This window comes from Nyctibius grandis, chromosome 5, assembly GCF_013368605.1.
Source record: "Nyctibius grandis isolate bNycGra1 chromosome 5, bNycGra1.pri, whole genome shotgun sequence".
In the NCBI taxonomy this organism is placed as follows: domain Eukaryota; kingdom Metazoa; phylum Chordata; class Aves; order Nyctibiiformes; family Nyctibiidae; genus Nyctibius; species Nyctibius grandis.
Window position 1 is genome coordinate 18,575,911 of NC_090662.1, and position 13,876 is coordinate 18,589,786.

Sequence of the window (13,876 nt, forward strand, 5' to 3'; positions counted from 1 at the left end):
GTGAGGCACTAGGCTCTCTTTACTCCCTGACCGAGACCTGGATGACAGCTTTCTCCCTCTGGAGCTTCCCCTGCATTAAGGCACCTGATGGGTCAAGATAGTTGCTACAGCTAGGGCTGGAGACTGTGATCTGCAGCATGTCACAACATTATTACAGCACGGTTTCAATAAATTCCACGTAGTTTCTGGCCAAAGTTTTTGGCTTCTCTGTATCCTGCTGTGCTGTCTGCTGTGAAAACTACTACATCTCTGACAGCTTCATATATAAAGAAGAATAATAAATATTAGTGCATATCTTCAAGCAGGTGAAAGCAAAGAGAAAGGAAGGAACATTGGGAGATTAAGGCAGGGCCCCGGATTGGAGAAACAAGTGAAGAATATCACACAGGATTTATACAGTGTAGTAATAGTCTATTAAAAAAAGACTAAACAGGCTGGTTCCTGAAAAGACTTATCCTCAGGACAAGCCATGCCAGCTATTGTCATGGCACTAAAACAATGGCTAGAATTGCTAGATCCAATTACAATGTGAACATCTGAGAATTTTTGAATAATTATTTCCATTTGTAGAAGCTATGAGGCATCCAGACCTTTCACTTATAAGCAGTAATACAGCATAGTACCCTCACCATCTTGTGATTAGGTACCGTGCTGTTATACTTTGTTTCATTTAAAATTGGGGGGTAGAGATACCAGCTAACAAAATTTTATTACATTTTTGTTTACCTACCTGATAAAATTAGGTGTTCTCTTTAACGAGCCAATAAACTTTTTAAAAAGCTTGTCTCTTTCAGAGTAAGTGTTTTGATGTTAAAAACAACAGTTCTGTGACTTCTAGTTATGTACAGACCTTTTCAATAGTTCATGTTGAATACCCAGAGATAAATATAGCCTACCCTGTTCTGCAGCTATCTTTATCTCGTGGAGATCCCAGTGTGTGTTTTGCTGGTTGAAAAGAAATTGTTCCTTCATAGTAATGATGAGAAAGAAAAGTCTTGAAGCCTACATAAAAAAGGTTTTAAGCAGCATTAAGTAATTATAAATCCACATTGCGAACACCTCAGCATACATCCCTTGATTGTTCCTCTCTTTCCTTCTCTAAGGACTGCAAAACAGCAGCTGCTCTCGAGCTCACAGCCTTTGTATTATGATGTTTTAAACTGTAGAGGACAAGGAAATAACTCCCCTAACTTTTTCACATTTGCCAATAGTGCCATTACTTTGCTTGACATCTTTAAGAGCCAACTAAAAATTTTAGCTGTACATCACTGCTGAATCTTAAAATTAGCCTACACTACTTAAAGTCTGCTTTTGTATCTTCTTTCCCTAACACAAAACAAATCAAAGAAGGCAAAAAAAACCTTCCAGGAGCATAGGATTTGTTCAAATATTAGCTAACTAGGCTAAACCACTCAGCGCTCTCTATGATTAGTGCTGGATGGACAAAATTAACAATTCATTCCATCAGCTGAATGTCCAAGACAGAGGATTGCCTATCTCCCTCTAACTGGTTAAAAGAAAGTAAAAATTATTAGCACAAAAAATACATTACTTTTTAGGCAGCTATCACTAGGTGACATATAGCAACACATTTCTACTAACACAGAACACTACCAGCAATTTTATTAATAAAAAAAGCTTATTAAACAAATTTGAATTAGGGTTGCTTCCAACACCATTTGTAACAGTTCAATATAAATATTTAGCTCTTTATAAAGCTCGTAAAATACTTAAAATATTAACTATCAGTTAATTATTTACTGTGCTATATAGTCAAATTCAACACAACTTTAATGAGCACACTGTAAATATCCACCAAGTTATGGAGCTTTACGTAATGTGATCCAATGTACTTGGTACCACAAGAAGTTTAATATCAGGTTCAGTTTGCCTCTTATGTTTAAAAGCTTCAGATAAACTTGGTTTGGAGAGAGCACATCAACTGCTCCAATAATTTACACGCTGACAAAATAATGTAATAATTACACAAGTTACCTGAGTAGTCATATCTCATCGGACCCATCCACCGCTTCTTTTCACTATCTTTTAATATATCTCCATAAAAACCGTAACCCAGCAATGATACAGAGTACTTCAAAAATGTGTTGTTATGATGCACTGAAGAGACATCCAGAGGCTGACAGTCACCTAAGAAGATAAGAAATGCAAGGTTCTATTAAGGCTTATTTTGTTTGCAGCTGCAAACATGATAGTAACTTTAATATTACAGATTTTTTTTAAAATAAAAAATATGTTGTATTTGTCATAACATATATATGTCATATATCCATATATATTTCTTTTACATGCAGAAAGGGAAAAGTAATTTTTTAATACTAATTTCATTTAATATTTAAAAAACATTAAGCACTAAGTGAGAAAAAAGGTCGGTATGCTAAAAATATATAATGAAGAATTTACACTCATTTACCACGTAGCAGTACGAGGGGATGTTATAGAAGAGATCAATGCAGTATCTGTACATCTACTGGATACTACTTAATCCTGTAAGTCAAACTATCAGAGGATAATTCAAGCTGGAAGGGGTCTTAGGAGGTTTCTCATCAAACCTCCCACTCAAAGTAGGTTCAGCTATGAGGTCAGATCAGATTATTCAGGGCTTATCCACACAAGTCCTGAAAATCCCTAAGAACAGGGCGTACACCACATCTCTGATGTCCTCACTGTAAGCTTTGGAGTGGTCATGGGTTTTTGGGGGCTTTGGAGGGGGGAGGATTGTTGTTTCTTTGCTTAATTTTTTTGTTTGTTTTGTTTTGTTTTTTTTCTTTTTTTCTTCTGTTTCACTTTATGCCCATTGTCTCTCATCCTTCTACCATGGACTACTGTGAAGAACCCTTCATGTGAGAAACACTCTTAAAAATCTAAATACATGTGTTTATATGCACATTTAATAATCCAGCTAAAATACTATGATATACTAAGTCCATGTCTCTCTCTAATCCTCATCCAATGGCCTAAACTATACATAAACTGAACAGATTTAATGATAGGTTATTAACAGAGAAGCACGTGTAAACCTTTGCAATGCCAGCTCCTAAAACTGCAACTGTTGAACACCAAATAACAAGTGACAATGAAGCAATCGTCACTTGGAAATTCTACCTTTTATGCTTACACAACATCGTTATAACTGAAGACTACCTTGCACAATTTTTCAAATTCAGTATTAAGAACTGAGTGACTTATGATTCTCCAGTATGTGGCAGACAGGACCGACATCACAAATCACAATGCACTGAATATGCCAAGCTGTCTCCTGCAGCCCCTGTGCAGTTCAGCGACTCCATTACTAGAGGACTTTGAGAAGTGGCAATGTCAGCATCCCTACTGTTGACAACATACCAAAAAGCATTTACTGAAGAGTAGTTGCTTTCCTCCCTAGTTCCTCCTCAAATATGACTTACAGATGATAAAAATGGGGAATTATCAGCTAATTCCAGGCAAGCAGAAGCCATACTTCTAACTTGGCATGGAAGCATTGAATTGCACAGGACAACTGGGCAACCAGTACAAAATACTACTATTGAAGTGTACATGCACTTGTCACAGCTTTCTCAGAGAGAGAGAGTCCAACAACTTAACACTGCTTACAGAATGCATGAAAACTTAAACACCAGATATAAAATTTCAAAACATTATGTTCCCTTGAAAATAAGGAATTACAGTAAAGCAATTTATTTTTAACCTCCTGTATTTCAAATCAGAGACTTAAATCTCTGACAAAAACTTATTTCAATTCATCCATTATGTTCAAATTATATTTCACAAACATATAGAAAGAACTAAACAGAATTACTATTTTTGGCTATTTTAACCATTTTCATAACAAAACAGCAAACTGTGACCACCCACCTACAATAATATGAAGAGCTGATGTTACTGGATCAGAAATGCCAACAGTTGAATAGCATATGCAATCTGTTGATCCTGAAAAATGAAAAACTAGAGATTAATTAATATCTTTTCAAAACAAGTATTATTGGCATGGTCCTCCAAATAAACGCATTATGTTCCTTTGGCCTGCCCCCTTCTATTTTATGGAACAAAGTATATACAAGGCTACAAACATTATGATTTAAATTGTAACATCCCCCCCTTTGCTTAAGATTTCTTACTCATTGAGATCTCACTAAAAGAAGTGACCAGTCTTCTGTTTTGTTTTTTTTTTTTTTTGCGGGAGTGATCTAAATTCCAGAGTGTCAACATCCCCTCCTCCTTCAGCTGCATCTTAAACCAGAAACTCCTGCTTAGTTCTATTACTTGAAAGTTAGTAAATACTTGCTTTCAGGAATTAGTTTATAGATAGGGGACAGAAATGTGCCTTTACTGTCTTAAGCAAAATACCTACAAGAAGAAAGGGAGGAAGCCTTAAGTTTCACCTATATTCTGTCTTTGTTACTAACTGCCTTCAGGCCACTCCTCACTCAGTATGTCCACTCAGTATTTTAGGTGCTGTTTAGACACAGGCAGTTCCCCCTGATCCCTACAAAAACCAATCTAAGAGCCTAATGTAGGGTTCTGAATCCTACTCTGCAGCAGGGACTTGAAAGTCAGGGCTAGATGTACCAAAGCATTTTTGTTGCAGCATCTAGCTCAAAATTTATCTTGTAGTTTCTCCCACCCCTTCCCTGAAATTGAATTCCTTTAAAGTCAAGGCTGGACATCTGAAAACAAAAACCTACTTTGTCCACATATATGTTCTCAGATTTGCTACTGATACACTACATGTAGAGCAGCTCAGATACAGACCTGATTAAATTGAAACAGAAAACTAAAAATGGAGGAATGAGCAATCACTACTTAAAATCCACTTTTGGTTCTTTCTCACTTTGAAAACAGACGGGGCATATACAGTTACGAATAGAAGCAAAGAAAATCACTTCCCCTCCAGCTCACTTCTCAGGAAATGGACACCACTTCCCCTACCACTGAAGGGCATGAGAGAAGCTATGCAGAAACCTGCCACAGCCAACGAGAAGCAGCTCCAGAAGCTAAAGAGAATATAAATAGAACAGAACTGCAAAACAAAAGACACAAGTGTGACTGAAGAGATTTCTCTCTACAAGGTTGAGGTTCAAGATGGTGCAAGCGTACCATTATAAGTACATGCCATTGCACAGGAAACGGGACTCCCAATTTCTCTCTGTATGATAACAAGGTACACAGATGATGTTATCATGCCACATTTGGAGTTTTATAGCAGAAAATATTAGGTAGAGTTCAGATACTGAAGCTATGCTTTACTGTCAATTTTTTCATTTTCATTTTGCCTCCTACACTTGTGAATTTCAGTTGGGCAGAAAAGAAAGTTCTCACTACTTTTGAAAGGAAAAACAAACTAACAAAAAAAGAGCCACTAAAAGATCTGACCTGAACTTTTACTGCTGAATGTACAAGCCTAATATTTCATCCAACCTTTCTCATTTCTTCAAGATCTGTTTGCATTCTGCTGCTAGAATTACCTTAGTCACATTTGTCTTGATGTAAACAGAGCTTCCAAGCAGTCTTACACTATAGGTGGGAAGAGAAGATGGGAATTCATGCAAGCTACATTTTAACATAGGAAGCTTATCTCCCTACACTCTTCTGTAGTCAATTAAAAGCTGATTTATCTGTTGGGTAATTTTCTAGAACTTATTTTCATTTCTATTTGTTAACTAGCAAGGGAGGGCTAAAATTAGATCTGAAGTCTGAAATTAATTCTGATATTCTGAAATGGAAGACTGGGGAAGACATCAACAGTGTTTACCAGCTGTCAAATCATCCCTCTTTCTCACACATGCCATTGGAGTACCAACTACAAACAGTAAAATATCATTGTTTTTCTTCTTTCTCAGAGCTGGTGCATGGAGCAACAAAACCAGTATCGTTCCTTACATGCATTCCAAGAGAATACAACTGGTCATAACACCACACCAAGCATGAACCTAACTGTACTAGTTTAAAGGTCACAAAAATGTTCACAATAACTAAGGATTTGAATCTCTTTGAATACTTCATAACCAAACAGGAACTCTAGACCATTAGGTGGGTCTTGAACAGATTTGCAATCTACTGCTGCTGAAACAGAACTCTGAGTAGATGCACATGCAAACCCCACCAAAATCTAGCTTATTTCATCAGTATAAATCTGATATGGAAAGCAGGATTAGAATGTAAATATAGCTTGACTAATATCCCTTGATTAATATTTTAGGATTGCCAGAGCACTCAATTTGGACAAGCAGCTTTCACAGAGCACGACTCTTGACTAATTGACATAGAGCATGACTCTTGACTGTGATTCTGTAATGTTAGGTGGTGGATGTTGTTTGTTCTGGTTCAACCAACAGAATAATTATATACATACTCCATCAGACTTCCTTTGGGGATTTTTAAGCACACCAGTCCGACTGAGTGAAGGTCTTTATGGGTTGCGCATTACCACACGTAAATATGAAGAAAGTAGTTGGACTGCTTGTTAACTGAGCCCTAATTCATTAAGAGAAAGATCTTCAGTGCAGAAACTATTTTTTGCATTGGTGTGCTAGAAGAGAAAAAAATCAGCATGCAAGGGAATGATTAAGTTCCAGGTTAAAACACCTAGAATTAGCTACATGTGTACATGTAACACTGCAGACTATGTCAAAGCTTCCACTCTGGTCAAGGAGAACTTGTCAGGAATGCTGACAGCAGCTTGAGCTTGACTCAAGGTGCTCAAACACAGGCCCCATCTGAAGGGCCTTAGGAAAAAAGACATCTGCACAAGACAGGCAGATGCAACACAAGATCTACAGGCTCTACTGACTGTATTGACCAGATGCCCCCTGGCTATAACATGAGTTTAGATGCCCATCTCACCTGCAGACACCTAAATGTGAGCATGAAAATTTGAGTATCAATTTCAAATTGAAACTCACCCTAAGGAGAGTAACTCCATTACCTAAAATTACACCAACCACCAGTGTTCAAGTGCTGCAGACTACTCTGCTTGGCTTCCAGTTGCTACTCTAGCACAACAGTTGTCTTGCATATGGCTAGTATATTTCAACAATGGTGGCACCATGCCACCATATGTAGATAGCTGAATCCCAAACTAAATGTGTGAAATCTCCCAGCTAAAGAAAGCTCTCATCCCAGATATTCTGATATTAAGAGCCTACTGAAAATATGAAGTGTGTAGAGGGCATATCAACTAGTCTTTGTTAAAATAAGTATAATTACTTTGAATCTTTACCATACATTATGTACGCTAGAGCTGTTTCATTACCCATTTTCCCCAAAGTCTGTTTGTTATTAGGAGGTATCATACAGCCACATAGCTGTTATAGAGGCAAGTTGTTCTATGTTCTTTCCCAGCCCAAATTTAAACATTGTAATTTTTAAAATAAATTTAATGATTTAAAAATTATCAGAAAAATCCTTCCTTTTAATAAATCACAAGGAGATATGATCAAGATATGTATGTATCTAAAATTATTAAAGAGTATGTACTCCCCATAAAACATTTTTGCTAAAGCAAGATTAAAGAAACTAAAGTGATGGACTGCACTAAATAGAATACAGTACAGCTGAATCACCAGATTTCCCCTTTGCATGCAAATATTGCTGGATATTTGTGAGTAAACAAGTCATGCAAACAGGCGCTCAGACACCACCTCACAAGCTTTAAATTGGTTATAGAACCAGCCAAGTGATAAACAAAACCAGATGATTAACTGGTTGTATAGAAGAGTTCATGCCATTGATTCTGTGGACTTAGAGAGAAAAAAAAAAAAAAAAAAAAAAAAAAATCGAAGTGCTAGAATTAATCATCTCAAAATTTATTACGCTACTAACTTACAACTAAGTTTTCTTAAACCAAAACACACACATTCTGTGGGCTATAAGTATTAATTTTTGTGCTTTTATTGATGGAAAACTAAACAAATTCCAAAGAACCAGAAGTACTAAACTAAGCAGATGACAGAAGCAACACCCAGCTAAACACTGATCCTATAGAAAACAGTGAATATAATAAAGAAACAGAAATACTTCTAGTGCTCGTGAGCATTGCTCCATGTAAGATACCCTTGACAGGGGCAGGTGCTCCCACAGCACACACAGAACCTCAGAGCCAAATTAGAATGGCAACAGGATTCTGTACTGCAAACAGGTAGAATAACAAATTCAGGGGGGTCCCGTACCTCCGTAGTATTTGTATATACAACCCATGCAGTCACCTCATAGATGAAATATCAGGTGAGTCATGCTAATGACCGAGTAACTGCATACTCTTGGTCAAGCAGCATTTAGTATTTTGAAAAATCTAGATGGTGGCTTTTCTGTGTGACAAGGATCTGACACATTCAAAAGTAAGGGGCGAAGCTACTGTTACAGGGAGAGATGAATGGCTTGGGCATACAGTCATGCTCTTACTCATAGTTTCATACACCTTCCTTTCCACATCCAGAAACCAAGAAATCAAGTTTAACATCTGCAGAATGACAGACTGGGTTAAAAAGGAACAGTTCAGAAGGACTTTGGTCTGCATTTTTTTGGTAGATAATCACTTCAGCAGAAGTTCAGTACTCCAGTACAACAAAAATGGATTAATACAGTAATGGCAAATTTAAGAGATGAAATTAACATCACAGGGAAAAGTAATCTTGACTTAGTTGTCTTCATAGCAGCCGCACCATACTAAATGCAGTATTTAAGTCTTAGACTGTCATTTCTAGAAGTACAATGGATTTAAAATGCTGAAGGAGGAACACAAAACATTGCACTTCAGATTTCAAACTGGATATACTGAACCTTGAAATAAGATGCTAAGTAAACCACAAAGATCACTAAATATTAGAAACATTGTAACAGAGAAGGCTGTGGACACATCACTTGGGAATCATTTAAAAAAAGAATTAGATAGCTTTCTATGCTATGCTTTAATACATTTTCAAAGAGCAATTTTACAGCCTAGATGACAGTAGTATGAGAGTCCAGTCACACTTCATGATTTTACTTGCATCTGGTTTTTAAGTTTGTGAATGAATCCTCCACCATTTTTCTATACTACCTTCAGAGAAGAAGCCTGTGCTGTCTTTAGCATTCTTAACTTCTACAGCTACACATCAACATGCCAATTATAATCATACTGCATGCTTCATTGCTAGACATTACAGAGTTCATACCTCGACCACAAGAAAACTGAGAGGAATCTGGATACACTAGAAGCCTAAATCTCTACAGCAATTAACACTTTATATCTACACTTTACTCAATCTTCCCTAGTGCTTGGAAGATTTTTCCCTTATCCCCAGGGTAGGCTGGCAGACTTGGTTTTTGGAAGAATGAATGAATTAATATTATGCCATAGCCCAGAGTGAAGCAGGATTTTTTTTCCCCTACCTGCTGAGATCATAACAGTACTTAATCTAATCCGTTCTCTTTTACTAAAGAGCCCTCCAGCAGCAGCTGACAGCTTTGTCCTCCTGTTCTGTGCCAGGTTTAATAAGAAGAACGAATTACTTTAGGTTACTCCAGAGGGTATAATTTTAATACTAAAACATGTGGATGAAACCTCAGTGCCACATGTTGTAAGAGAAATGATCCCATTTTTAAGTTCTATGGAGGCATACGACCACTCAGAATGCAATGAGAAATCATGGCTGAATGTGCTGTCAAGGCTAGATGGCACTACAAGGAAGTAATAACTGAACAGAAGTTTTCGTAGGTGCGCAGACTTGTTACCACATCACAGCACAAAACTTTGTCAGGTACAACCTCTAAGTACTCTTAACATTAAATCTGTTTATAACAGCAATCAGTCAATTTACATTGGCAGATTTGAAGAATGGCTGCAACTACGAGAAATTCTGAAGTTAAAGCTGCCATTCGACTAGAAGCCTTTATTCATGTCAATAAAAACACAAGTTGTTTCATAAAAATGTACAATAAAGCATAACAATAAATATTTTTTAACCATAAGACACACTGGAAACAGACACGTCTGTTCAAAAGGAGGGGCCAAGAAGGGGCTTGCTCCAGAAAGTTAGAATCACAGAATGTTAGGGATTGGAAGGGACCTCGAAAGATCATCTAGTCCAATCCCCCTGCCGGAGCAGGATTACCTAGACCATATCACACAGGAACGCGTCCAGGCGGGTTTTGAATGTCTCCAGAGAAGGAGACTCCACAACCTCTCTGGGCAGCCTGTTCCAGTGTTCGGTCACCCTCACCGTAAAGAAGTTTTTCCTCATGTTTATGTGGAACCTCCTGTGTTCCAGCTTGCACCCATTGCCCCTTGTCCTGTCAAGGGATGTCACTGAGAAGAGCCTGGCTCCATCCTCATGACACTTGCCCTTTCCATATTTATAAACATTAATGAGGTCACCCCTCAGTCTCCTCTTCTCTAAGTTAAAGAGACCCAGCTCCCTCAGCCTCTCCTCATAAGGGAGATGTTCCACTCCCTTAATCATCTTTGTGGCTCTGCGCTGGACTCTCTCTAGCAGTTCCCTGTAATCATGATTTACAAGTAGTATCCAGAATTAAAAAAAGAGTCTGTACGATGGGATTCTGCCTATGAAATAAAGCTAATTACTCAAAAATGGTCATATAGATGAGACTGTTTTAACATTAAATTTCTTTCATTTGTAGTTTCAAACCTTTGTACAACTAAATTGACAAATCTGAGCAAAGATTAAGTCTGGTGAATTGAGCGTTAGTTTGAATACAGACACTGTTTAATCACAACCACAAACCACAACCTGCCATGTTATTGTTATACAGCTTGACACTAAAAAAGGCAAAACCAGTGATTCAGTCTCACCTTACCCCAGGCTCCTGTCCTCACTGAGTAAACTGTCTCCACGTGTCAGAAGACACACAGAGCTTTAGAACTTAATCTCTAAACTATGGGTTGTGTTTGTTTTCAATATCTATTAATGAGTTCTTAGGATTTTAAGAAAAAGGTTGGCTATAAAGAACTAAAAAGAGCATAATGGATGAAGTTTTTCTAGATGCATAATTTATATTTCATTATTCCTTTTGACTTGCTTATTTTAGGACTATTAGTTTATTTAAAAAAAAAAAAAAAAAGTCTTTTTAAGGATCTCACTCACTTTGCCACAGACTTCTTGCACCAGTCTGGGAACTAGCGCATCTGCTGGGGTCAACACATGCCCAGAGCTCCATTACATCAAGCAAAGATGAACAGAAAACAGCTTCACCAAGGGCTGGGGAAAAAAAAACAAACCTCTTGCTGCCTTCCTGACCATCCTGCAATGCATGGGTTTGGCTATTTCATATACAATTGAAGGTTCCTGTGGCAGTAAGATGTGTTAAGAAAGAGGGAAGATTTCTTCAGTGATTTGAGTCCCTTTTTCAGTAAATAAGAACTTTCCCATATTTTCAGTCATGGATCATTTTAAATATTGTACAATATACAAACAGATCAAGATACATATTATCCTCTGTATTTCCAAAAACTTAATTAATAGAACTTCAAGGCCAGCTTCCTTATACACCATTATAAATAATTTTTGAGGGATCTGAATAATGACTTGAAGAAAATACTTGAATCATAGCACTGATTACAAGGCTGTATCTCTTGTTAGTTCAAGGAATAGAGCACGCATTATACACTCAAATAGCAAACAGCTACAATGGACAAAACACAACAAACAAAACACTGAAGTATGTAAAAGAAGAAAGTGACTTGATACATGTTAGCAATATTAAAATATCAGTGAAGATCATACTTTTTGGTTGCAATTGGAAAAAATGCATCACGAAACTGTTGAAAAAGCAAGGTTAATCTTTCAATTTTAACATGCTTATAGTTAATTTCCTAAGGACAAAGAAATAGCTCTTAATATTGAGTTTCTGTTTCTTAAATTGTATCTTCTTATGATCACTAACATGACCAGTAGGCAAAATCTTCTGAATCCAACCATATAATCAAAAATCTTTAGTGTAAGAAATTTGCCCAAATAAGGGAAATGAAGGGTAGAGCACTTCAGATTCTATTCTTGTTAAGTTTATTATACAAACTGATTTTAATACGAAGCTTTAACAAATAAAATCAGAACATACTCAAATATAGTAATTCTGTTATACAGAACCCTTAATGTGCTAGCTAACAAGGAAAACGAAAAACCATACGGGGATATTCACATTGCAACTTTTAGGTATCTAACCCTTATTGTACTACAAGCAGAAAGGGTTAAGCTTCTTCCAAGCAACAATTCAGATACATTCTTCACAAAGATATAACAGGTATAAAATTAGTCGCCTAAAGCCTGACGGTACAAATATACTATTTCACCTGGTGTATTTTTACAACCTGTGCTAAATTTTCTCATAAAGTCTGTGTTTTAATTCTAGTCAGAAGCTCATAATGTTTACTTCATATTCCAGTTCTTTAATTCAAATCTCTAGCATCTGACAAGAAAAAGAGAACAGCACAGAAAAGACACTGAACTGTCCTTTTGTCTTTCCACAGAGTCCTCAAAATTGCAGATGTTATTAAAGAGCTGCAACACTGAATCCAGTCCGGGAAGAGAGAGTCATCTTGTTAAGTCCCCTTTTGAAGGAATCTCAGGGACCAACTGGGCAGGGTGAGGTAACACCTGGGACACTAGTTTTAACAGTAAGATTGATCTAAAGAAGTCAATTGACTTATGGTCAATAAAAAAGTAAGTTTTATCACCAAAGACCTTAATTCCAAGAATGAGTTCTCTCAAATGCCTCTCAATGACAGCAGTCAGGATTACCTGAAAAAGTTGCTGACGTTGAGAATGGTGAAGGTATGGCACCTCTAAAAAGGGGAAGAAACTGCAACTTGGTCTGGAACCTGAAGACTGTTCCTCAGCCTTACGCTTTCTGTGATCATAGAATAGAATCATAGAATCGTTTTGGTTGGAAAGGACCTTATAGATCCTTAAGTCCAACCGTTAATCTAGCAGTGCCGTGATGACAACTGGGAAAAAAAAATTTGGAACTGGGAAAACATTTATCAGGTAAGTCTCTGTTCTATAAATCTCACTCATTAATGTGTTCAGATGGGCAAAGGTATCACTGTCAACATCTTATCTTGTATTAACACATAACAAATCACAAAAAAAAGTCCTAATTACATTCTAAAGTTGCTCATACCTTATACTTAGGCTTAAATTCAAGTAGTTATGAATAAGAAGAAATTTCAAGAATAAATGAATAAAGTAAACTGAAAGTTAACCCTTTCTTACCAGCAGGAATTATGCCAATCCTTATATTGCACTGGACTAACGGTGCTTTGGGATTATTTTGGTCTATGCCAGAGTCCTTCTGCATTCTTCCAATGAGACCATGCATCACTTCACTGAACATGCCGTCCCCACCAACACAAACAACACTGCCAGGAAACACAAATTAGAATGCACACTAACAGTCAATAAACAACATGGCAAGTGTTCTACTTAGGGCATGCACTGAGCACATCAAAAACAGGTGTTCTAGTCTCCTCCTCCATTTTTACAGAATATAGTAGCCCACAGTCAACTTGGCAATCGACAAAAAGCAGAAAAAAAATTCAAGCTACACAACTGCAAATGCACCTAGACATGTCTGTGATGTTAGAAAAAAATGTTGGAATGCAACCTAAAAAAAAAAAAAAATCTTTATCCTCTACTGCTGTGTGCAGACAGACAAATATCAGTGGAAATTCACTATACAAGGAAAAACACTGAACAGAACTGTACATACAGCTTTCTAAGTAAACAAAATAGAAATAGGGTACACCTTTACCAAAAAGGGAAAAGCAGGTTAATATTTGTGGCTTCAGGTAGAAGTATATTTCATACTATTAATTTAATAGGGATATACATTATATGAAAGTCGAAAAACAGAAAAGTGCATG

At 36.9% G+C, this 13,876-nt stretch overlaps 1 protein-coding gene across 5 annotated transcripts in view; it reads right to left on the bottom strand.

Annotated features, from left to right (window-relative positions):
- Window positions 1-13,876, bottom strand: part of CERK (ceramide kinase) — a 44,529-nt gene that overhangs the window by 14,187 nt on the left and 16,466 nt on the right. For all 5 annotated transcript variants that reach the window (XM_068402260.1, XM_068402257.1, XM_068402258.1 and 2 more), the window contains 4 exons: window positions 13,227-13,372; window positions 3,874-3,948; window positions 1,996-2,148; window positions 897-1,002 (listed from right to left, as the gene is read on the bottom strand). In XM_068402260.1, the coding sequence (XP_068258361.1) occupies window positions 897-1,002; window positions 1,996-2,148; window positions 3,874-3,948; window positions 13,227-13,372 (480 nt within the window). The remainder of the gene's footprint in view (window positions 1-896; window positions 1,003-1,995; window positions 2,149-3,873; window positions 3,949-13,226; window positions 13,373-13,876) is intronic.